Here is a 25,734-nt window from a genome sequence, read left to right on the forward strand (position 1 = left end):
TGTGCATCAAAGCCCTCCAGTTGTGAAATGCAGCGCACTCCAGCCAGCGAGGGATGGGGTCCACACGTGGGCCAGGGGGCCACCATGTCCCCCGGCAGCTCCCCGCGTGGGTGCCCCTCAGGCCGCCCGCAGCCCCTGGAGCTCGCCCCACGCCTGCGCCTGACCCCGCTTTGGCCTCCACTGTGCCTGAGACCAACACCGCGCTTGGCAGGTTAAACCACCCCCGAAGGAGCCAGCTGAGTCAGCACGCAGAACGTTTTGATGAAGAAGCACTGGAAAATCTTGTTTTGCTCCTGATCTTGGCTGCTCTGAGCCGAAGCGCCTGCGCTTGTTCTGAGACATGAAGAACAATAAAAAAAGCTGCAAAGTGAGGACAGAGTCCTAAAAAAGCACAAATACACCTTTCAGCCACACCTCAGACAGGGAGACACCACCCTTGGCACGGGCCGTTCTACCTGGGGAGCCAAAGCGAGGTTCCCGGAGTCCCGACGGGTAGAGAACCCCCCCGTGCCACTGTCCTTTCAGCAGCAGCCGCTTGCTGCAGGCAGGGATGGTCCCCAGCACTGTGGCACTACCCTGAGCACCAGCTCGGTCCCCGTGTCACACAGGCAGCCCTGTCCGTGCTCTCAGTGTAAAACGGGGGACAGCGGGACACTCCTGGGCGCACAGGGCCAGGCGGTGCCTGCACCCAGCAGGGCTGCGCGGACGGGGCTGCTGCGGGCCCCGGCAGGGCTGGCTCACTGGAGAGGTGTAGACACGATGCTGGGGGTCCCCTCTGCCTCGTGGCACAAAAAGACACCCCTATAGCGGGGAATAAAGCAGGCGAAACTGAAGAAACTGAGAGGAACAGGCTTCTCTTGAGAACCAACGGAGAACCACAGCCCCATAGCCAGGCGGAGGGGACACGGCCGCAAGGCCACGGCCATGTCCTGGCCACCTCCATGGCACCCAACCAGCGTATGTGACACACCAGCCTTGCGGGAAGAGCCGCAGAAATCCCTTTTAAGGAACTACCCTGAAACTTTGAGCAATGCACAAACATGTCACAAAGATGGACTGGAGTGGGACAGAACGGGACATTTCACAACAGGCGGAGTGACGCGGGTGGGCTATAAGAGACGCCGCGCTGGGACCGGCCCCGTTCCAGCCCGAGCGGATCGCGCTGCCTCGCCACGATGAGCAAGGCAGGTGACAGGGCATTCACGGTCTCTGTTTTTCCTCCAGGTGCTGGCTGGGCCATTGGAGACACAAAGGACCCTTGGGGAGCGTCTCCTCTTCCCTGTGAGCTGCTCCGAGATGCGGGCAGAGCGCGACCACCTCTGCTGGGGCTCACCGAGCACGCCCCCCCGGGAGCGCGGTCCCCTCCCCGCTGCACAGCCCGAGCGCCAAAGGGCTCCTGGACCGGGGTCTCATCCTCAGCGCCCCCATCTCTGCAGAGGTTTCTGCAGCGCCGACAGCTGCTTTGGGAGCCTTGCTCCCGCAGAGCCGGGCTTGCAGGAGGCACATCAGCTTTTGGGTGTTACCCACAGCTGTGCAGCCCAGGGCAGGAGCAGGCGGAGGCTGCAACCCTCCCCAGAGCCCTTTGGCTTGTAGATGACAGCAAACTCAGCACAGACAGGTCAAATTTATCCTCTAAACAAGCACAACTGACCAAAGCCAGGCTGCAGCCCTGATGTGGTTGGAACAGGCGGCCGTACCAGAGCTCTGCTGGTTTACACCAGGCTTCCCCATCTACCACAGTTCCTGGGGTTATTCAGTGTGACAATTTCTCTTCCAGGGCTCCCAGACCCAGGAACCTCTCTCCGACCTGGAGAAGTCCATGGATGTCATCATTGACGTCTTCCACCAGTACTCGAGGCGGGAGGGGGACAGAGACACCCTGACCAAGAGGGAGCTGAAGCTCCTCATTGAGAAGCAGCTTGCGAACTACCTGAGGGTGAGCGGGGATTCTCGTGGCTCGCATGGGGAGGGAGCTGGGCTGGACCCCATTGCCCAAATACCCCGGGGACCGGATTCAGCCCCTTCCCGCTCTTCTTTCCCGCCCCAGCACCACCTGCTTAGTCCAACTGCCCCTTTTCAAACATATTCCATAAGGACAGATGAAGGAAACCCCCTCGGGTCTGGGTGAGCCTGCAGCTAGAGATTCACCCTCATGACCCTCTCAGGACCATATTGCCCAGGAGCTCCTTTGCCATTTAAGAGCAACGATGTCAGAAATATCAGCTGAAAAGGCCGTTTTTTTATAACTGCTTTACCAAAGCAGAAGGTGAAGTGTTGCGAATCCAACACTGTTGCCTTCACCGGTCTCCTCGTCGCACCGTGCCCCCCGTTGACGCCAGCCTGCTGTTCCCCAAATGCTTTATCACTGCAGGTGCATCTTTTCTCTACCCAAAGCAGCGGGTGACGATGGCACAAGGACAGAGCCACGTGCAGTTCCCAGGGACCTGCCGCCTGCGGAGGGCCCAGCGAGGCGGGGTGGCGGTTCGAGCCGTGGCTGGCAGGACTCGCCTCACCCCGTCCCTTCCTTTGCAGCACGTGAAGAGCAAGGCCACCATCGACGAAATCATGAAGGACCTTGATATCAACCGGGATGCGCAGATCAGCTTCTGCGAGGTGATGCTGCTGATCACCCGTGTGACCATCGCCACCCACGAACACCTCCACGACGTCGAGGGCCAGCAGCAGCAGCAGCACAAACAGCAACACCAGCACTGAGGGGCTGTCCCACCAGAGCCCCCAGGCAGCACCTGCAGCCCCCGCCTCTCCCCTCTCCCCTCCTCCCTGCCCGCCTCCCTCCTTCCTTCAGCTCTGATGGTTTTACTGCCAAATAAAGTTTCCCCCGAGGCTGCCAAAGCTCTTCTGTGTGCCCGAGTGGGTTTTTCTTGCGGTAACAGCCCTGCTCCTTCCTCTTTAAACCAGCCCAGTGCAGCGTGGGACGCGCTGCGGGTTCCCGGGAGCTGGGTGCCTGGAGGGCAGGGGGTTAATCCAGCAGCTGTTCACAACCATCCTTGCACAACAAAGCCTCCATCGGTCAGGGAACGCAGGGCGATTTGACAGCTTTGCAGTGCCAACTACCAAAAATGTGTGCCCGTTTGGCCTGGAAACGCTCTGCATGTCTCCCGGGACCAAGGGACAGTGGTGGGCGAGAGCAGGACGGTAGGATGGGGACAGCGAGCACCCCGTTCTGCAGGAGCACCCTTCTCAGGGCACACTTGCTCTGCAGGGCCGTGGCAAGGGCTGGGGGGTAGATGCATTTAGTTTCAGCGTTACAGCCAGTGGTGAGGTCTGTCCAGAGTGGTCCACGAGGCCAAGAACCGAGAGGAACCCCAGATCCACAATGAGGGCACCCTGAGTTTGCACCATTGTTAACACCTGCTTTCCAGAGCAGCAGCGCCCCCGTGCGTACCTGCAGCCTTGCTGCTGATCTGCAGAAGCCTTGCAGAGGGGGAAAAGGAACAGTTGTGGTTTCCTAAGGGTGGGTCAAGGGCTTGAAACCACCCTGCTCCGCGAGGGAACCTGCCACGAGCTCCCCAGCGAGCACGCTGGAGCAAGCCCCTGTAACACAAGACCGCTGCCAGCCTGCTCCACCGCTCCCGGCCAGGTTGCTTCAGCTTCCTTTGGAGGCAGTTTTGACATCTCAAGTGTCAAACACCGGCTCACAAGGCTGCAGCACCCGGAGACCCCCAGACCTGCCTCAGCCTGTGCAGGGTGCCGGATCCTCTCTGGAACCGGGTCTGACACCCACCGCCCAATCTGCACCCCAGCATGGGCCATGCGCCCCATCCTGCAGCACTTTAGGGTCTCCAAAGCAGGTGACAGCCCCGGTAGAGCTGGTTCATTGCCACCACCCCGCCAGGGAAGCTCATCACACCCACGACCCGAGCTGTCCCCAGCGCTGGCCCATAGGGACATGCCCACATTCCGGGACAAGCCTGTTTGCAGCAGCTCAGCACCCTCCCAGGGGTGATCAACCCTTCTCCTCTGTGCAGCACAGGAATCCCTCTGTGTGCAGGGGCCAAGCACACGAATGTGGGTGCTGGGGGCACCCACAAACCAACCTGGGTCCTTCCCCCACGGTCCAGCCCTCGGGTTCACAGCACTGGCGCAACAGGATGTTTGCCAACACAGCCGGGGGGACTTCACCCTGACACCTGGTGTGCGGGGCTCCTGTTGAGCCACCAGGGTCTGCTGGACCATCACACTGGAGGTGGCAACGAGCGGGCCACCACACACCCTGAGCACAGCAGGACCAGGACACCGACGCAGGGCTGTGAGCAAGCAGAGGATAGAGCTGGGTCCTCACGCAATAGCAGAACCCCAAATCCATGGGCACCCCTTCACCCCAGCAGAGGAGACACCCAAGCAACGCCAGGAAGAAGGTGCTGGCTGCACCCGGCCGCCCCACGCTGCAGGGGCGCTCGGCCGGGCTGGCGGGCTCCGCTGCCCAGGGCACGGTGCCGCAGCCGCGCTGCCGTGTGGGGACGGGGGGGCACCCGGAGCCCCAGCCCCGCTGCCCCAGGAGCGCGAAAGGCGCAGCCCTGCCCGCCTTCACCCCGGGTTATGAAGCAGGATTCGGCCTCCGCGAGCCGAGGACGAGCCAGGCTGTGACGGGCTCCTGCTGCCACCTGGTGGCGTCGCCACCAAGGCCGCCGAGGTGGCCACCGGCCCTGGACCAGCCCATGGTCCCGCCCTACTCCCCAGGGGTTACACCCGGGGACACGGCCCATTGATCACAGCCAGAGCCTGGTCCTGTGACCCGCTATTTGTCACATCCCCTATTTCTACACCACCTGTGCTCTTTGCAATAAGTAGGATTATCCAGATTTATAGGTCAAGACGAAAAACTGAGTTTTGGGCTAAGGTGGTGTCGTGAGGAGCACGCAGCAACCTGCAAACACCCGGAGCAGCTCTCTCACACCTCCTCTGCTCAAACCACCACGCGGTTTTGCTCATAAGGGCTCTGCTCTTCCCCAGTGGTGCCCCAGCAGCCTTTCTTACCTGTTTCCCAATGGAAGCAGAAGGCAGGAGCGTCGCAGCTCCCAGGATGCAGCTCAAGGCAGCGGGCAGATGCAGATAAACGCTAAATCCTCCGCTCCTCTCCCTGCTTGGGGTGTTGTACTCCACATTCTCTCCCTGAGCTTTGCATTCACGCCCTGCGAGGGTCCCTGTCCGTATCTTTCCTTGACCGCCACCCTGTCCTGCCCCATCAAAGCAGCCTTGGAAAGGTTCTGCCATCTCCCCACACCACCGACCCCCTCCCAAACCTCCAGGTTGGAGAAAAGAGGCTGGGACCTGTGGGGCTGGGTTTTATGAACGCCCTGTAACGCGGTGATGGGATTCAGCTGGGGCTGAGCTGTGCTCCCTGCCCTGCCCCAGCCCCCATCCTGATCACGGATCACCCGCACCTGCTCTTGTCCCCTCCACCTGCCATAGCCCCCTTCACCCTCCGCAGACCCCCATGTGCAGCTGGGTGCCTGGCACCAGAGCGGTTGCGCAATGTCCAGCGCTGGGGCAACCGGGGACTCTGGTGCACCCTGCACGCTGTGGTCGTTATCAGTCTGGACGTGCCAATGGGGATGAGCCACAGCACGGTGGAACTGGTTGGTCCTAGGGCGCTGGTGAGGCCCACGGCCAGGAGCTGACCCACGGTCGTGGGCAGAGCCCAGCAGAGCCAGCCCCACGCTGCTGTGCAGGGGCCGTGCTGCCACAGGGTGGCACCGTGGTGGCAGCGGCTTGGGGCAGGAGCCAGCGGAAGGGACTGGCCCAGGGTGATTCAGAGCAATTTTCCTCCTAATTCCCCTCGTTCCCCGGACGGATGTGTGCAAACTGGGGTGGCAGCGGTGGAGGGAGGAGTTCATCGTTGCAGGTGCCATTGCCATGCGTTGCCCTCCCCTCCTCCACAAGCGCTTCCTGCCCGGTGTGGTGGCTTCTGCACCACGACGCCTGCAACGCCCCAGCACCCCCAGCCCTGGGGTCCTTCCCGCGTCTGGACGTGCACGATCCCCCCGTCCCAGCGATGCTCTTCCCAGGCCCCCCGGGGCTGCGAGCAGCTGGGAACGTGAGAGCGGCTGCAGGGCTGATCTGGCTTGCACCAGGAGCAGCCGGGCGCTGGGCAGCCCTCGCTGCAGAGGACCTGCAGTCACTTGCTGCCTCTCACCTCACTGTGCCACGGTAAAATTTAGCTCCAGACCGTGGTCTGTATCTCATTTACAACCCACTTAATTGCGGAGGTGTCCTGTGCCGCCCTGGCGGTGGCAGCAGCGGTACGTGGGCAGCACAGGTTGGCTCCAGCAACCCCTCCTCTCCAAACACGCCACTGCAAACCCAGCCCTGCAAACGCTGCCTGGGAAGACTGATGGAGAGCATGATCTCATCGGGCTTCATACCGTATCTGGCAATCTTGGGCTGGTGCTTGAGCCCTTAATGAAAGCTGGCACACCCTTCTTAGCAGGGAGGGCTTGTTACACCCCCTTTCCCTCTGAGCAAACCTGGGGTCATTGACTTCTCTGAGGCCACACAGGGAACTGGCCAGGAGCCAGGTGTCCTGCCCGGCCGCCTCGCTGCTGCGTCCCCGCAGCCCCTGCGCCTGCTCTGCGCCCGGGAGCCCCGGGCAGCCCGAACCGGGCACCGCTCGGTTTGCTCCATCGGGACTGGGGCGCAGCCCGGAGCCGGGTCCGTGTCACCGGGAATGGCCGTGGCCGCCTCTGGCACATCAAGACTTGTAGTAGGTGACTTTCCCACGGGAGGGAGCTCGTAAACCTGTTGGCCACGGCCACCCGGGGCCGGCACCGCCGGGCTGGCCCCGCGTCCCCCTCGGGAGCGCGCTGCTCTCTCCGCTGCCCTTCCCACAGGAGAATCCGCGGCTCTGCTGTCCCTGCCAGAGCTGGGCAAACAAAGGCAGCCTGCGATCAGCGGCAGGTCAGACGGGATGCGAGACGGGCTCAAAAATAAGGTGGAAACCACCTTTTCTGCAGGAAGATATTTTGCCTGCAACATTTTCTAGGGTTTGGCATTGCAAAGCCTCACGAACTCACAAATCGCCTTGGTTGTAAAGGAAAAAAACCCTTTATTTGGGGAAGCTAAACGCAAACTTTCGTATATGAAGAGAACCCTGGTGAGCGTTTACTTTTGTTTGATCAAAGGAGACGTCTCCAGCGCAAACCCCTGTGCAACCCCCTGTGCAACCCCCTGTGCACACCCCTGTGCACACCCCTGTGCAACCCCCTGTGCAACCCCTGTGCACACCCCTGTGCAACCCCCTGTGCACCCCCTGTGCACCCCCTGTGCACACCCCTGTGCAACCCCCTGTGCACACCCCTGTGCAACCCCCTGTGCAACCCCCTGTGCACACCCCTGTGCAACCCCCTGTGCAACCCCTGTGCAACCCCCTGTGCAACCCCCTGTGCACCCCCTGTGCACCCCCTGTGCACACCCCTGTGCAACCCCCTGTGCACACCCCTGTGCAACCCCCTGTGCAACCCCCTGTGCACCCCCTGTGCAACCCCCTGTGCAACCCCTGTGCAACCCCCTGTGCAACCCCTGTGCAACCCCTGTGCAACCCCCTGTGCAACCCCCTGTGCACCCCCTGTGCACACCCCTGTGCACACCCCTGTGCAACCCCTGTGCAACCCCTGTGCACATCCCTGTGCACCCCCTGTGCACACCCCTGTGCAACCCCTGTGCAACCCCTGTGCACACCCCTGTGCAACCCCTGTGTAAACTCCTGTGCAACCCCTGTGCACATCCCTGTGCAACCCCTGTGCAACCCCTGTGCAACCCCTGTGCACACCCCTGTGCAACCCCTGTGTAAACTCCTGTGCACACCCCTGTGCAAACCGCTGTGCACACCCCTGTGCAAACCCCTGCGCTGGGGTTCCCCAACAACACCCGCTGACCTACATACATCGTTCCCAGGTGTGTTGGCGAACACCCTCCCCAGCAAAGGGTGGCGAGGGAGGCTCCTCGGGAAGCTCAGCAATGCGGAGAGGCAGCCAGAGAACAGGACTGACCGGAGGGATCCTCGCCCTCCACCCACCTGGCAGCCTGCGAGGAGCCGGTGCAGAGCTGTCCCAACAGCCCATCTTCGCCCATCGGCTGGTTGATGAGGGTGAGTCTCCACCGTTTATTTTGTACTAGAAATGAGCTTTTGTGTTTTCGTGGCCGTTCTGCAGCCCGTCCTCCCTGCAAGGCTCGGGCTCGGATGAGCTGCGGGGCTCCCGAGCCCAGCCCGAGCACAGCGGCTCCGCAGGCACGGCGCTTCCCTTTGGTGCGAGAGCTGATTCACCCAACTCCACGAGTGCCTGAGGTGGCTACAGGGAGCTTCTTCCTTTTAATTTAAGCAGGGAGTGGGGAAATGGAGAAATTAAGTGAATTAAGGTGAAAGTCCTGGGAGCTGTCAGGGTGGCGGGGCAGCCCGGGTTTCAGCATCCAGCAAAAGGAGGTTTATTTTACCTCTGGCAGAGAAATTTAGAAAGGCTGAAAATGGACTGAAAATGTTTCAAGTTATTGGAAGAGAACGCGGGGGGGTTCTGTGGGCAGAGCTACCACTGCATCCTCGCTGTGTCCTCAGGGTTTGGTCCTCTCCAGAACCAGAGACATGTCGAGGCTCATTAAAGCCATCACGGACATGATGGAGAGTTACCAGGGCAGCGCCAGGAAGGGGAAGAAAGTGGAGTCGTTCAGTAGGAGCGAGTTCAAGAAGCTGATCCAGCAGGAGTTTGCTCCTGTCAAGGTAACTTTATGGGCTCGAGGGTGCAAAGATGGGTGGGAAAGGTGACGGGGTCCTGCAACACCCACCCCACGCCCAGAGTTGGAGTCGAGTCTCTCCAGTCTTTGATTTTCCTGGGGTTGAGCGTTGTAGGCAGTTTCCTCGGGTGTGCGTTGCAAGGCAGCAGAGCTCCCCTGCACCCTCCTGCTCCCGCTGTCCCCGTTTTCCTGCAGGGGAGGGAGGTGAAGGGAGAGGAAGCGGTGCCCGGCCCCACAGGTGCTGCGGCCCCGCACACCTCCCTTTCCTCCCCGGTCAGATCGAGTGTAACGCCGTGCAATGAAGCACTGGTGCTGAGCACTGTGCCGCCTGCGCCGCCCGCTGCGGCTGCCCTTCCCGTTACACTGCCCTCGCAACACGGGCACCCAGCTCTTGCTTCCCCCCCTCGCACTTCGGAAGGTCTGACGGCTCCTGTCCCCTAGAGGTCACCCAGCAGCAGGTACCGGTACATCGCCAGCCTGCCCGATTCGGACACCGAGCCCATGAACAAGAAGAAGAGGGGCTCTGCCAAGCACTGTGTGTACTGAAGGGCGACAGCTGCTGCTCCCGGGGCGCAGGGACGAGCAGGTAAGGGATGGCTCAGGGAGCACAGCAGAGCGGGAGAAGCTCCCAGATGGTGTTTGCATCACCTCATGGGGCAGGGACAGATCCTCCCTCGGGACCGGTGTCACCTGAGACAGTGCACAGCTCCCCAGGTCTGCTTTACCCTTTGCGGTTGTCCCAGTGAGCCAGGCCCATTGGGGAGGATGGGATGGAACCAGGAGCTGAGCTCCAGCTCCAGGGGCCCCAGGGAGTATTTAATCAGCTCTAATAACTGCAGTAAAGTCACCCGGTGCTAACCGGGAGCAACCTTGACGCGGGCAGAGGTGCAGCCCAGGGTGGGCGGTGGGAGACGGGAGCTGGGGGGAGGGACACCGGCCCCAGCAGGGTTTGGGGCGGTGGGTGAACTCCCCCCTGGGGTTTTCTTCCTTCTCCTCTAGGATCCCTGAGTTTCCCTGGGGACGAAGGCCAGAGGTGTCAGCAGCGTGTGGGCACAGTCTGGTGACACCTCCTGCCCTTTCCAGCTCCCTCTGCCCCTCCAGCACAGCCAACGCTCGTCCTCGAGATGCGAAGACCACGTCCCGCTCCACGTATCACCTCCATGAGGCAGAAAGAACCCCGGGTCCCTCATTCTGTCCCGATGCTCCACGGGTGTCTCTTTGGGGTGCTTTGCAAACGCAACTTAAAGGCTGGGGGGTGGGTGGCAGATTTGTTGTTTTCTTCTTGTAACCACGATGGCAGAGCAAGGGCTGATGTATCAACCCCTTCCTCCGTGAGGTCCTTCGTTCGTAATGGATAGAAAGTGAAAAATCACTAGTCAATAGGGTTGGAATGAGCCACGCAGTTACTTGACTCAGGCTGTGCAGTAATAACGAACAGAGAGGGGCAATTCTTCAGGGAAAATCAAAGGTCTGTGGTTGGGAGTTCATCTCCAGCTCATTTTAAGTCAATGGCGAGAGTCCCATGGGTTTGGGGGGACCAGAAGTGCACCTCAGTGCCTACGAGGGCATTTCGGTCTAACAGGAGCGGCCGGGGCAGCGTGCTGCCTTCCCTGTTTTCTTTCTTCTGTTCTTATTTTCCTCTTTCTTACAGAAATGGTTGTAATACAATAAAAAGCTGTAAAGCCCGTAGCACGCGGTGCTGTCTGACCGTTGTGAGCCACGCTGCGGCCACCAGCAGCCTCCCTGGGGAGAGCACCCGGCTTTGGGGAAGGAGAGTGCTGGGGAAGCCCCAGGGGGCTGGGGCTGAAAAGCAAAGCCCTGTGGGCATGGGGGACACTGGCACCGTGCCCCGGGCGTAGGGCACAGGCGGGACACACGGGATGGGAAGACTTTATGTCCTTTCCCCTCACCTGAGACCTGTAGGTCCCGGCTGGTGGAGGAAATCGGGTTCTGGGGAGACCTTATTGCAGCCTTTCCCAACTGAAAAGGGGCCAATAAGAGAGACGGGGACAGACTTTTGAGCACGGCCTGTTGTGATAGGACAAGGGGTGGTGGTTTTAAACTAAAGGAGCAGAGATTCAGGCTGGATACGAGGAATTGTTGTCCCTGAGGGTGATGAGAGCCTGGCCCAGGTTCCCAGAGAGGTGGTGGCTGAACCATCCCTGAGACATCCCAGGCCAGGCTGGACGGGTCTGAGCACCCTGAGCTGGTGGAGATGTCCCTGTCATGGCAGGGGGGCACTGGGGGAGCTTTGAAGGTCCCTTTAACCCAGACCGTCTGTGACTCTGTGATCCACACTGACTGTGGCCGGTGACCAAGGCATCAGGAGGGTTCAGAGAGAAACCTCTGCACAAATGACATCAGCATGTGTGTTAATCTGTCTGTGCCCAGTAGCATGCATGGAAAATAAGGGTGAGGAGTTTAAGGAAATGCCAACGCAAGAGAGGTCTCAGGAACATAATGCTTTATTGTCTCACAGGTACATCACGGGGCCAAAGCGCTGCCTGACGCATCAGGCGGAGGGAGCAGGGAAGCACGGGTGATTCCGGTCCCCAGGAGCGATGGTCCTGGAGGGCAGAGGAGAGGGTTTGCAGCCAGGCAGCCCTGGGGCTTGTAAAGCTTTGGGGAGGCCACGGGGAGCTGGTCCCTGCGCGGCCTTCGCTGCCGGGGCTGGGAGGTGTGGGGCGCCCCATCACTTCATCTTCTGCGAGGGCACCTGGGGGATGTGCTTCTGCTGCTGCTGCTGCTGGCACGGTATCTGGGGCTTCCCATAGCTTCCACCGGAGCCGTGGCAGCCGCCACCGGAGCTGTGGCAGCCACCACCACCACCGGAGCTGTGGCAGCCACCACCGCCACCGGAGCTGTGGCAGCCACCACCGCCACCGCCGGAGCTGTGACAGCCGCCACCTCCACCAGAGCTGTGGCAGCCACCTCCACCACCAGAGCTGTGGCAGCCGCCGCTGCTCTGCGGGGTGTAGCGCTCCTGCCTGTGGCACTGGTCCTTGTCCTGCCGGGAGCACATCGCCGTGTGCCGGGGTGGCCTGTGGGAGAGAGGAGCCGTCAGGCGCTGCTGCACGTCCCGTCAACCCGATTGCCCCAGCGCCCCGATCCTGTGGCTCCTGTGCCCCCGTCAGCAATCCCACCCCCAGCACCGCTGCACAGGGTCCCCGCAGGTCCCCAGGAAGGCTCTGGGTCCGGAACAGCACCCCCGGTCCACCAGTGGAGGGTTCAATCAGCTGGGTTCAGCGGCGTGGCACGGCAGGGCCGTGAGACGGGTCCTCTCCCCGCTCCGTGCGCGCATCCGTCGAGCATCCCTGCCCCCTGGCAGCGGCCGCGGCGCTGAACCCCTGCTCCGCATCCCTCGCCGAGTCCCCCAGAATGAACACCCCCCTGCGCTGCCGGACTCACCTGAGCTCGAGAGGAAAGCGAGAAGTGGGAGTGAAGGTCCCCGGGAGAGGAGCAGTTTTATAGAGACCTGGATCCCCTTCCCGGAAATGACACAGCTCTCTGTCATAGCCATCTATTAATTTAATACCCAATCCCTATCAAACCGCCCTCTGTTTACATGGATGGCCTGACTCACTTGTGATGGGTATCATTCCTTTTTTATCTATTTCCTGTGCCACATTAATATCTAATTGTCAACCTCACCTGCTCTTAATAGGAGCACCTGTGGGTGCCCGGGTTTCCAAAGGCTCATCTGTTTGGGATTTGTTTTGTTAAATTATATCCAGGCATAATTATAGCCCCATCCCATGAGGCTCTGCTCTTGGAGACTAAAGCCTGCTATTGAGCCAGCACTAGATAAACCCCGATATAATCCAGGTGGAAAAGAATGGAAAGTTGCTCTGTCTTGTCCCTTAGGTGCTTGGCCTGGAAGAGCCACCACGGCCCTGGGGACAGCCATGGTGGCAAGGACAGAATCCTCCCGGGCTTCCTCTAGAGAAGGGTGTCAGGTTTTCAGCAGGGGTTTTCTAGTTCCCCTGGACCTAAAGGGTGCGAATTTCCCCCACATGGCACCTGAGTAGCCAGAAGACAGTTTTGGGGCCTTTTGAAAGCCTTGCAAGCCCTGCTATGATTGCATACATGTGGGCAAGGTCCCTGAGTGCTTCATTGACAAATACTGACTATTTCCGTCATCTTAATGACAAAGATCAGGAAATGAAGATTGAGAAATTAAAAGACTAATCTGGTGCTGCCTAGTTCATGAGTTCATCCTCTGGAGCAGAGCTGGAGCTCTGCAGAGGCCCTTCTGCACAGCCCCGTCTCGGGTGAGGGGTTGCCCTACACCACCACCCCACGAAGTACCTTCACGTGTAAAGGTCACAACCCATTTACAGGTTAAGGGCAAGAAAAGGTCTGCCCCTTAGAAGATGATGTTCAGGAGTCTCGCAAACAGACGTGAAGATCCGCTCGCTGCCAGAGGGACCGGCTTGGGCAGCTCTGAGGGAGGAGGGGGTAGCGCGGGGGCTTGCACTCTGTGAGCCGAGCGTCAGTGTCTTTCCTCAGACACACATCAATTAGTGCTATCTCGTTACACTCAGCACCGCCAGTGGCACTGAAAATCGGCTCCTTCCTACCTCTCCTGGGGGCTGCCGGGTGGCTCCTGTCTGGCTTCAGGCAAATGCCCTGTGGTGGGGGGCTGAGCTGGTGCTGGGGTCCCCATGCCCTGCCCGTGGCCCCGCTGGAGCAGAGGTGGGCATGGTGACAACGTGGTGGAACCTCCGCTGGGGCTGCAGGCGCTCCCAGGGTGTGAGCTGCTCACATCTGGGATTCTGGATGCTCGAACCACCCAGCAGGAGCGTCCCGCCGGGCGGCGGTGGCTCTCGGTCTCACCGGCGGGCTCGGCGCTGGCGAGGGTGCCAGAGCTCTCCTCCGACCTCGCAGGCTCACCAGCACAAAATGCACCTGGCATTACCGCGCTGGCTGCCGCTGGTGTCGCAACATTTCATACAGAAACCGGTGGCTGCAGTTGTAATTAGTGGAGGAACTGGGCAGACACCCATGTAGAGCCGTGTGCGCTGCAGGCAAGCCCCGTGGGACGGTTGGAGCAAGCGCGTGCAGGCACAGACGGGGGCTGCGCAGACCGAGCGCAACGTCCACGGGGCTTCTTACCGTGCGCGTCCCCTACACCACCCGAAAAACATCCCGTGGCTGAAGTCTCAAGGACAAATGCATTTCTGTGCATGAGTCTCGTGTAACCCGTTGTTGTCTCGTACGGAGGACATCAGCAGCAAACCTGTCCACCCAGGTCACGGGTATGTTCCGCGTGGGAGAGTTTAGCGCTGATTTCTTTTCCAGGTGGTGACCTCAGTCACTCAATGAGAAAGGACCGATGAGATTCGTGATGGCTGACATTTTCCTTTTAGTCCCCGGCCTCTCAGATGTGTTCATTCAGCTTTCAGTTAAAAGCAGAAACCACAACAAAACAGCATCAAATAAGCATTTGTCCTTTTTTATTGTGGGTACAGGAAAACAATTAAAATATCTTGAAATACTAAAAAGCCGAAAAGGCGAAGGGAAGGAATCTTGCAACACAGAACTCGCAGGGTTTTCTCGCGCTGCGTGCGGCTGGCAGGGGGCACGGCTGCTCCTCCCGGCCCTTCTGACCCCGCCTTTGCCCAGGGCTGTGACGCTCGGACCAGGCTGGTCCCTGGTCCCCGGTTGCCGCTCCAGCCTCGGCCAGGCCTGGGCTATGCAGGGAGGTGATTTGGCTTCTTTTGCTGCCGACTGTCCCCCTGACTCTTCCCATCCCTCGGTGCAGCTCACAGAGGCAGAGGTGCGCCGGGTTCACCTCGTGGGCTCGCGCAAGACGAGCTTCAGAAAACCCCAGAGGTGAAGAATTCACTGAATGCAATCGCAGCTGTTCGGCACAGCAATATCTTTGTCCCTGAAATGCAATGTCTAACGGCCTCCTTATGCACATGTGCTGAAGGGTTGGCCACTTTCTCATGGGTGATTCCCCCTGATTAAGGTATATGACCTGCTAAGAACTCTATGGAGCTTATATTTCCCAGCAACCACTATAGTGTGCATGGAAAGCAGGGGCAAGGAGCGTAAGGAAATGCCAACACAAGAGAGGTCTCAGGAACATAATGCTTTATTGTCTCACAGGTACATCACGGGGCCAAAGCGCTGCCTGACGCATCAGGCGGAGGGAGCAGGGAAGCACAGGTGATTCCGGTCCCCAGGAGCGATGGTCCTGGAGGGCAGAGGAGAGGGTTTGCAGCCGGGCAGCCCTGGGGCTTGTAAAGCTTTGGGGAGGCCACGGGGAGCTGGTCCCTGCGCGGCCTTCGCTGCCGGAGCTGGGAGGTGTGGGGCGCCCCATCACTTCATCTTCTGCGAGGGCACCTGGGGGATGTGCTTCTGCTGCTGCTGCTGCTGGCATGGTATCTGGGGCTTCCCATAGCTTCCACCGGAGCCGTGGCAGCCGCCACCGGAGCTGTGGCAGCCACCACCACCACCGGAGCTGTGGCAGCCACCACCGCCAGAGCTGTGACAGCCGCCACCGCCGGAGCTGTGACAACCGCCACCACCGCCGGAGCTGTGGCAACCACCGCCGCCACCGCCGGAGCTGTGACAGCCGCCACCGGAGCTGTGACAGCCACCACCGGAGCTGTGGCAGCCGCCGCTGTAGCGCTCCTGCCTGTGGCACTGGTCCTTGTCCTGCCGGGAGCACATTGTTGTGTGTTGGGTTGGCCTGTGGGGAGAGAGGAGCCGTCAGGGGCTTTCCTTTCCTGCTTCTGCTTTTCCAGGGAAGACAAATCTGAATGTACATTTAACCATCTTCACCGGATCCTACTGCCATCTTTAAAACTTGCACCAGCTTCTTAGAGCCCCCATGGGAGAGTCCCAGCAGAGCTGAAGGTGCCCGGAGCAGCTGGGCAGCCTGAGCACGGCTGGCTGCCCAAACCGGAGACACCTCACTCCCAAGGGACCAGAGAACACCCAGAGCCTCCCTCCACGTCCAAATCTGTTCCAGCATCCCCTGGCTTCCCTCCTTACCTCGGTTCCCCGCTCATGAGCAGAGCAAGACCCAGCCCAGCCCAGGTGGCATTCAGCCCCCTCCAAACCCACCCGCCTCCCAGGGAGTTCCAGGCGCTGCACAGAGCCCCAGCGCCCCCAGCATTGCTCCTCTTACCTGAGATGCGGAAGGATGAGGAGGGAATGAGGCTCTCCGGGAGGGGAGCGCTTTTATACCATCTCCGCGCACCCCATCCGGAAACAAAGCACCTCCCACCCCAGCGCTCGGCCTGCTCGTTCAGCTCACCAGTGGCTTTTTTCCCTCCCCACTCTCCCCACTCTCGGGTTGTTCGCGTGACTCACGTCACCTGTGCTGCGTATCGCCTCTTCTGATTAGTCGTCTTTCCTGTGCTGCAGAAATCTTTAATTGCCAGCCCTACCTTTGCTTCGCTCTGGTCGGGGAGCAGCGTGGGTGGCCCTGGTTTCCACAGCTTTGCCAGTTTGATTTTGGAGTTGATCACAGCTGGAGAGCACTTTGTATTTGCAGGGAGGGAAATAACATCGTGTATCTAAACCACACTGATGTTTTAAAAGGTCTTGGTGTGCTCTGGTCCTATAAACGCTCACAAACACAGCGATGTGCCAATAAATACCAGTAACACCTTTGGCATGGTAGACAACTCTTCCTTAGCAACACTGGTACCATCTTTGGCTCATTTATCTTAAAACCAGCTGAAATATGGGGGAGCGGTGAAGAGAGCAAAAAGGCAGCTCCTACAAAAATGGATTCTGTGCCAAAGATTCTTGCTGTTGTGAGAGGACCAAAAGCAATTTGGATTCCGTGGGCCTGAACATAATCAGCTGGGATTGACCAAAAGCAGTTGGGATTCTTATTTTTGGAAGAGGGAAGACCTGCCCTGCGTAGTGGTCCAGGATTAGCGAGTTACGTAATTACGTGGTTAACTTTTGGCCTGTGAGTAATGCTGGAGCGGAAGCACCAGTGGGTTTTTCCACGTTGAGAGTGGCTCCGCCGTCGCCACGCGGGGGAGGAGGAGGAGGAGGAGGAGGAGGAGGAGGACGAGGTCTCCCGTGGTGCTGCCCTGGGTGACGCGGTTGCCGGCGCCGGCCGACATCCCACAGCGAGCCGGAAGACCCCGAGGATTTTCTCCAAACATGGAAGAACGTTGTGTTGGGAGCACTTTTCCCAGCTCCCCAATTAACTTGTAATTGGCCAACAAACCTGAGCGTTATTTGGACGGCTGCGCAGGCCCACACAAGCCTTCGGGCCAGGCCAGGCGCCACGTTTGCAGCGAGAGCTGATTGCGAGCTGTAATTGGAGATACTCCTTGTGCCTTCCCTGTGCCTCCTCTGTGTGGGCTGAAACACGGAGGATTTTTCGAAAGGTGGCTGGACAGGGCAGGGTTAACGAATCAGGTACGCAGCCTAAATGCTTCTTTTGTGTTGCTTAATTCCTGCTATGGAGTAGAACAGTGTCAGGGAAAACTATACCCAAGTTTGACCACTTCTCTTTAATTGTGTTTTGCTCTGGCATCAGAAGAAATATGGCAAATACTGCCAGTGAAAAAAGACTCAAAGTAACGTTTGGCTTTCAGCATCCCCCTGTTTATTCAATTCCTCATGTTTTCATGGCTCTGAGCTTGCTAAGGATCAGCAGCACCCACCCAGTCCTGGGCACCTCTGGATTTTGCAGCTGCCCCCTTAGCGTGCCTTGAAAGTGGGATTTGCAATGGGGCGTAGGGCAAACGCCACACACAACCGGGCTCTTCAAGTGCTCCCTACACCGCGGGCGGGCGGCCCGGGGGGGCAGCTGCTGTCTGCACCCATTTCAGCAGCGCCAGGTGCTTCTGATCATCGTGACACACTCAGGATTCATCTTATCAGGGCAACATCCATTTCGTGAATGGAAATACCAGACCAATACGTTACACAATTAACTTTAATTGTCAGCTAAAAAGAAATGTATCCGTCCATTGTGTAACGTGAGCATCTTGCAATGCTCGCTGGGGGCTGTCGCAAGCGTGTGCAGATACCTGCCCCACAGATGCTGCCTTGGGACCAGAAGGCAAAAAAGGGGTTTCTGCCCCATACAGGTGCCTTTGTCCATAGTACTTTTTCTGCCCCATGGTGGTGCCCATGGCGGCCCTAAGGGCTCGTGCAACACTGCCCGCCGGGGCTCGGTGAGGGGTTGTGGGTCTCCAGCTCTGTGGGGACGTGGTGTGCAGGACGACTCTGCCCCACAGAGGCCTGGCATGGCCGCCTAAAATGCCAGCATTTATCATTTGTTATTCTCTTTTGCTTTGGAGTGCACAGGGGAGGACGTGGCAGCGCCCACCCGCGCTGCCGGTGCCCGGGCAGGGTAATTTCAGGGCCATTGAACAAGTATTAGGTGTCTTGTATCGTGGTGCGAAATGCAAGGTGAAAGAAAATTCATGAACACAAAACTCAGGAACTCCAGTTTGTAATTGCTCATATACAGTCAAAAACTGCGACAAAGAAAACCGCGCCAAGCATGAACATCTGCAATGTATTTCTAGCACCCACAGATAAACTAATCAGAGGTACAGGACTTGCCGGGGGAGGAAATGGAGATATTTGCTTTGAAGATTGCTAGGTCACGTGCAAAGCTTTCTGAATTCAGCACAGGATCAAAGACACACACGTATACAACATGTAGATAAAGTCCCAATCACTTCATCTTTGAGGATACTTGATAAATTTGCTGCTGGCATTCCTGTGGGTTTCCATGGCAGGATGCTCCACCGCTCCCGTGGCATCCGGATCCACCGCTGCTCCCGTGGCATCCGGATCCACCGCTGTTCCCATGGCATCCGGATCCACCGCTGTTCCCGTGGCATCCGGATCCACCGCTGCTCCCGTGGCATCCGGATCCACCACCACTCCTGTGGCATCCGGATCCACTGCTGTTCCCGTGGCATCTGGATCCACCACCACTCCTGTGGCATCCGGATCCACCGCTGTTCCCGTGGCATCTGGATCCACCACTGTTCCCATGGCATCCGGATCCACCGCTGCTCCCGTGGCATCTGGATCCACCACCACTCCTGTGGCATCCGGATCCACCGCTGTTCCCGTGGCATCTGGATCCACCACTGTTCCCATGGCATCCGGATCCACCGCTGCTCCCGTGGCATCTGGATCCACCACCACTCCTGTGGCATCCGGATCCACCGCTGCTCCCGTGGCATCCGAATCCACCGCTGTTCCCATGGCATCCGGATCCACCGCTGCTCCCCTGGCATCCGGATCCACCACCGCTCCCGTGGCATCCGGATCCACCGCTGCTCCCGTGGCATCCGGATCCACCGCTGCTGCCATGGCACCCGGATCCTCTGCTCCCGTGGCACCCGGATCCTCTGCTCCCGTGGCTCCCGTCACTGCTGTGGCACGAGGGTCGTTCCTGCTGGTGGCACTGGTCCGTGTCCTGGCGGGAGCACATCTTTGCAGACCTGCTGGAAAGACCTTTAAGCGGGTGCGAAGGCAAGAGACAATGTAATGTCAGCTAGCAGGAACAGAGGTTTAGTTAGATGGGATTGCATATCAAGAACAAATTCTCATTATAAGGCAGGTTATTGAAGAAGAGAGACAAACTGGCACTGCACGTCTGTCCACAGCTATCCCTGACCTGCAGAGAACTCTGCTTTCTTCCTTCAAGCAATTCTTTCGTTTCACTTCTACGTTTAGCAAATACACAAGATACAGGTTAATGGGCTTAGTGATAGTGAGAAGTGGAGGCCAAACAGAGTCCAGAGCCTGAAGTGTCCTGAAACGTCCTGTCCTCAGCTGCCTGAACCCGTAAGTTTTAAGGTTTCCTAGTCACTTTCTATTATTTATGCACAGGCACGGAAGGAGAAGACAACCTAACCAGAGCATCGAGCGACTGTGACTTGAGATGGGTGCAGAGACAAGAAGCGCGAGAGAAGTCGTCCTTAGGGTCAGGACAAGTCTGGTGACGATTAAAAGTGTAGAAGCTTCATTGTGCTGGACTTACCCTGTTCGGCAGGACTTCAAGAGGAGATGTGACGCTGAGAGAATGAGGAGAAATTGGCTGTGAGGTCTTTTATAGGGTGCCTAGCGTTTTTCCTCCGGAAACACGATGAGCTCCCACTGGAGGGACTTGATTGTTCACCACCCTGAGCACTTCGTTAATTGGAGAGTTTTCAAGCTGTTGTTTTGACTCATGGTATTGCAAGCAGATCAATATCCTGCTTTTGAGATCGCCATTCCTCTTGTTACTCCATAAAAACATTAATTGCCCACCACGCCTGGCGCTGTTCGTGTGCGGGATTGGGGAGGTTTCTGGATGGTCTTGCTGCTTTTGCCTAAAGAATTCACCCGCTTCACGTGCCCGATGTAAAGCAGCCGTGATCCCGGGTCGGCAGCGCGGGTGGGAAGGTGGGACAGTGGGCTGGGTTGCAAAGGGATCCGGAAAATGTAATGGGCTCGAAAGAGAACAAATAAGGCCGTGGTGGAGCATCCCATCCCCACAAAGCCAGCTCCCAATATCTGCTCCTGGTTTCCTTTATTACACTTTGGAGAAAAAAGCAGGGAGGAGAGTATTGTGAGCTCTTTCCTCCGTCTGTGCTCCGTCCTCATGTGCATCAGGGAGGACACAATCCCTGTCGATTTAATGCTCAGCTTTGGGGAGAAAAGTGTCTTTTAACTACGGAATGCACCGGGCCTGATCTCTGCCAGGACTCTAGAGGCCACTGTAATATTAATAATTGCGTAGTTTGAATTAAAACAATGTAGAGAGTCAAGGAGATTCATCATGAACCAATGGAGCTGAATCACTTAAACAGAGCGATACATGAGGAAATCAAAACGTGTCTGGGGATATTTCACAAATCAAAGAAGAATGAATTATTCATGATGAAGCACTAATTACACCCCAGATCACCTGGATGGTGACAAACATGTTTATAATGTATCTCGGCGATAGAGACATCCACCCTGGTGGGGACGATGCCCATGGGACTGTCTCTGTCATGCTTGGGATCTCTGGAGGCCTAATGGGCCACGGACCAGGACATTTCTCGTCCATCAGCTTCGGCATCCGCTCTTGCTCTGTGCTGCCTGCGCCTTTCCCATCCCCGAGTCCTCTCCCTGGTGTTTTCCCAGGGTCTTTTTTGGAGGCTTATGATGCTCATCAAACCATACCTGTTGCCCTGCCAGTGAATGAAACGATGTGCCAAGCGACTTTCTCATTTTTACCTCTCTGATGAAGTGTTTGGGTTCTATTTTTTACAGTAGTATATCAGTATTTGATTGCTGGGTTGCACAAAGAGTCTGTGACGAAAACTGTTAGTTCCTTCTCAACAAGGAAGCTGTCTGGAGTAGCAATCAAAAGACACAAGGCTGAATCAACCAGGAATCTCGATGCGAGGGCGAACGGGGGTGCTGCAAACTCCAGCATTGGCCACAAGAAGGAATTCAAAGACATGAAGTAAAAAACACTGATGCAAGGGATTATGAGCAATGCATTTTTATTGCCTCCACATCTACTGCGAATAAGGAGGTGAACAGAACTGAATATTTCACAGAAACAGTGGGTTACATCTTCAAAGAGCGTTACAAGCGAAATGACAGGAGGAGTGGAAATCCATGATCAACAAGGACATTCCAAACATCAAGTGGAACGTGCGAGAGCAAGAGGTTTCCCTCCCTCATACCTACTCCTCAAGTCTTCTACTTTGTCTTCTGGGCTGGCACTTTGCAGACCTGCTTTTGCTGCTGCCTCGGGATGCACTTTGTCACGGGCACATGATGTTGCTGCACTGGAGGGGGACAGGTCTGCACAGGACGGTGACAGACCTGCACTGGAGGGGGACAGACCTGCACTGGAGGGGGACAGGTCTGCACTGGAGGGGGACAGACCTGCACTGGAGGGGGACAGGTCTGCACTGGGCAGCACTGTGGGACTTGCTGCCTTGGTTTGCCAGGTTTCCCCCCCTGGTACCCCGATCCATGACACGTCTCAGCGCAGACCGACCTCCCATAGCTTTGGCATCCCCCTGATGACCCATAGCTCTGTGTGGGTCTCCTCACACAGCTTGAACCTCCTCCTTGGCATGAGCCTGAAGGCTCGTGGCATCTCTCAGCGCAGACCGACCTCCCATAGCTGTTGCATCCCCCAGATGACCCGTAGCTGTATGTGGGCCTCCTGACACAGCTTGAACCTCCTCCTTGGCATGAACCTGAGGGCTCATGGCATCTCTCAGCACAGACAGACCTCCCGTAGCTGTTGCATCCTCCCGATGACCCGTAGCTGTATGTGGGCCTCCTCACACAGCTCGAGCCCCCGCCTCCATGGCAGGAACCGGCTGCAGCATAGCCGTGGCATCTCTCGGAGCAGACTGGCTGCCGGTAGCCATAGTGCCGGTAGTCGTGCCCTCTCATGCCTTCGACACCTTCGCTGTCACACCCCGAGGAGCAGGTGTTGTAGCCGTAGCGGAAGGGCGTGCGCCGCGTGTCCAGCCAGGACCCCGACGGATCGTACCAGGTTGAGTTCAAGTTGAAGTACGATTCTCTTCCAGAAGAGTATATCATGTTTGAGTTGTAGGGAACAACCTGAAAAACACATGGCCAGGCAGGCTTGCATTTCCGCCTCTTCCATTTTCATTTAGTTTCCCATAAAGTTGCTCTGGTGAGCCATGCGTAGGTCAGCCTTGCTTATCTTTAAAACCTTGATCTAAAGGAAATTCTTGCAGTTGCCCAATACCGGTCAGACTATGTCCAAACTCTCTTTTTGATCTTACTCTTGATTTTTTTTCCCACCAAGACCAGAAATAAACATAAGGCAGTGCAGCACATAGCGGCATTGCTGTAAATCCCATACCCACGTCGCCCAAGAGCTTCTTCCTTGGCTTAACTCACCATCCTCTAGACTTTGTGTGCAGAGCATGGTCTGAAGGACCATACAAGGTTGCCAGGTCCATGACCCTCTGAAACCAGACCCCTACCCAAAAATGAACCCCGCTGCTCCGGATGTGTCTTACCCGACTCACGAGGGAGCGCAGACGCTGACCAGGGAGCAGATTGCGAGAGGCAAAGGGGCAGAGGCCTTTTATATGGTTCCGAGCTTCCCCTTGTAAATGAAACACACTGCAGGAACGTTGGCAAAACATCTCCTCCATTTGGATGCTGTTCCCAGCACCTGGCATGTTCTGCTTGACTCATGATTCCTGATACGCATCTCTTAATTATAATGGAGTTTCTGAGTGGTGCACATAAAGGACTCACATCGCTTAAGCCACACATTGGCTATGTGAGGCGGGTAATAAAGGACTTATTCACCATCTCCAGAGGACCGAGACACAGAGTGGCGGCTGATGGGTGACCTGTGAGTCAGGAGCTGTGATGTGCACTGTGCGAACGTCCTGGCCTTCCCATTCTGCTGCCCATGAGGAGCATTTCCAGGTGCCTGAAGCAGAAACAGGTGATTGGGAAGAGCCAGCTCAGACTCACCAAGAGCAAATCATGCTGATGGGTTTCAGTGACGAGGAGGCTGGCTCTGTGGACAGGAGGGTGCGATGGGTGGTGCTACAGCTTTGGAAAGGCTTTTGGCTCAATCTCCCACAGTGACCTTGTTTAACTAAACCGGTGGAATCACAGAATCATAGAAACATTTTCATAGCAAGAGAGAGGACAAGAAAGGGCCTCAAGTTGCACCAGCGGAGGTTCAGATTGGATATTAGGAAAAAATTCTTCATGGAAAGGGTTGTGAAGCAGTGGAACAGGCTGCCCAGGGCAGCGGTGGGGTCACCATCCCTGGAGGGGTTTCAAAGGTGTGCAGACGAGTTTCCTAGGGACACGGTTTAGTGCGAGAGTTGGTTGGACTCCATGACCTTGAGGGTCTCTCCCAGTGGAAATGATTCTGGACCCTCAAGATCCTCGAGTCCAACCGGAATCGGAGCCGGACCAGAGCTGGCCTGGAAGCGGCCGCACGCGCCGGTGAGCGGGCCGAGCCGGCCCTCGGTCTGCGGCGCTGGGTCCGCCCCTCGGGCACCGCCGGGTGCCTGGGGCCGCCTTCCCCAGGGAGCTGCGGGGAGAAATAGCTGATAAAACAACGGATTTCTTACGTGAAAGTTCATGTGTAAGTAGGCTTTAATTTCATTAAAATTAGACAAGATAAAAATAAATAGTTGTTGTTTTCTACCTGAAGACATTAAGAAATGAAGAATGCATTTCTTTTATTTTCCTTTCTGATTTTCCTCGGTGGCTGCAGCGGCCGTGGGGCCACCCGGGGCTGGACTTAGGCAATACAAAGAAACAGCAACGTTTGTTTGAGTGCACCCAGTGAAAGGGTTTTCTGGCAAAGTGCAAAAGAAACAGGAGGTTACCAGCACGGGGAGCTGCGGGGGCTGGGCTCGTCCTCCGTCCTCCTGCGCGGAGTGAAAGGCACTCCTGGCACGCACAGACACCTCACGTGCTGGGGCACGCGCTTATTATCCCGATTAACATTTATATAATGGATGACTCCCGGGGCAGTGTTCCTGGGTGGCTAACGAAGGCGATGGCACACGCTAGAGGACAGACTGTTTGTACCTGGATCTCCTGCTGGTGGGACCACAGCGAAGTCCAGCCCCTGGTCCTGGGGGGGGTAACCACACTGGAGCGGGTTTTACTGCCCGCAGACGGAGCTCGGCCTGGTGAAAGTGCTGCAGCCGGAGCTGAAATCCTCATGTGTGAACTCTGATATTGTTCTAAAATCTATGGGTTTCCTTGTGACAATTTTAATGACTTTTAATAACTACTCATTGTAACTCTGGTGATAGTTGTGAGGTAAAAAAAGAGAAGAACCAAGTGTCAACTAAAGTTTTTTGAATTTTATTCTTGAACACACAGGGAGAAAATAAGATTGTAGGAGCCCTTGATGCTCCTGCGGTCACAGTCTGTGCTTTTTTTCCCAGTACAGTCCTTTGGACAACCTGGAAACCACAGTCCACTGAACCCATGGAAGAAGTTGTTTGTCCATCCTTGCTCAGGCTCTTTCCATCCAGCTTATTTATCCCCAGGCTGCTCACCTTCTTGGAAGAGGGGACACCCATCTGGTCTACCCTGAGGAAGATGAGTTTTGGATGATCGAAACCTATTCCTTGGCAGGGGAGGACCCTGGGGATGTAAAGCATCAGTGCTGGGGTCAAGCAGGGGACTGCAGACCCTGAATCCGGTGTGCAAGGAGCAGCGACGAGCAGTCAGCTGTGGGGGCATCGCGTCGCGTGGAAAGTGGCGGTGGGAGCCCCGGCAGCTTGGGTGAGGAGCGAAGCCTCCCCTGCGCTGGGCGATGTGCAGGTGTGTGCTGGAGAGACACCCCAGCACCTCGCTGGCCCATCCTCACTTCACCTGCACGCAGGGTGGCAGGAGAGGGATCTGCTTTTGCTGGTGCTGGCTGGGATGCAGGGGCCTGGGAGCTGGGCAGCGGTGCTGGGCGGGTGGGCGGCAGCGGTGCTGGGTGGGTGGGCGGCAGTGGTGCTGGGCGGGTGCGCGGCAGCATGGGATGCAGGGGCAGCGATGCTGCAGCGGCAGGGGATGCAGTGTCACGGGCGGGCAGGTCTCCTGCTCCACTCGCCTGCGCGGCTTGTCGCAGCATCCCGGCTCCTCGCCGTGGGCCGGCCGGTACTGCTGCAGCGGACGGCGACGGATTTTCACGGGTGGGGGGCAGACGGGCTGCGCGTGGCTCACCTCCACCCGCCGCCGGGGCTTGTTCTGCTGGGATGGGCAGCAGCTCTGCGGCGGGCACGGCCTGGTGGGCTGGCACCCCTGTGGCACGGGCTGGCACCCTTGTGGCACGGGCTGGCACCCCTGTGGCACGGGCTGGCAGGACCCCTCGCTGTCGTGGCTCAGGCTGCCAGGGTTGTGGCAAGGGCTGCTCACGGGGCTTTCGTGACAGCTACTCGGGCAATCGTGCCACGTCCAGCCCTTCTCACCACAGACGGAGCCGCTGCCGCGTGAGTCCTGGCCGCTGTCACCTTTGCTGTGTTGCAT

The 25,734-nt window shown here is 57.8% G+C and overlaps 3 protein-coding genes across 3 annotated transcripts; 1 reads left to right on the top strand and 2 right to left on the bottom strand.

Annotated features, from left to right (window-relative positions):
• The first annotated feature begins 1,067 nt into the window (after positions 1-1,067).
• On the top strand, positions 1,068-2,856 carry LOC136112989 (protein MRP-126-like). The gene is made up of 3 exons (XM_065857930.2): positions 1,068-1,184; positions 1,778-1,936; positions 2,533-2,856. Exons 1-3 carry the CDS (start codon positions 1,176-1,178, stop codon positions 2,713-2,715), a joined length of 351 nt encoding a protein of 116 aa, XP_065714002.1. The 5' UTR covers positions 1,068-1,175; the 3' UTR covers positions 2,716-2,856.
• Positions 2,857-21,435: 18,579 nt separating this feature from the next.
• Positions 21,436-22,296, bottom strand: LOC136112940 (uncharacterized). Its single transcript, XM_065857865.1, has 2 exons — positions 21,625-22,296; positions 21,436-21,519 (listed from the first exon to the last, which is right to left on the bottom strand). Exons 1-2 carry the CDS (start codon positions 22,294-22,296, stop codon positions 21,436-21,438), a joined length of 756 nt encoding a protein of 251 aa, XP_065713937.1.
• A 2,768-nt stretch (positions 22,297-25,064) lies between these two features.
• Positions 25,065-25,734, bottom strand: LOC136112676 (uncharacterized). The gene has a single exon (XM_065857469.2). The coding sequence runs from the start codon at positions 25,732-25,734 to the stop codon at positions 25,084-25,086; it is 651 nt and encodes a 216-aa protein (XP_065713541.1). The 3' UTR covers positions 25,065-25,083.

This window comes from Patagioenas fasciata, chromosome 30, assembly GCF_037038585.1.
Source record: "Patagioenas fasciata isolate bPatFas1 chromosome 30, bPatFas1.hap1, whole genome shotgun sequence".
In the NCBI taxonomy this organism is placed as follows: Eukaryota; Metazoa; Chordata; class Aves; order Columbiformes; family Columbidae; genus Patagioenas; species Patagioenas fasciata.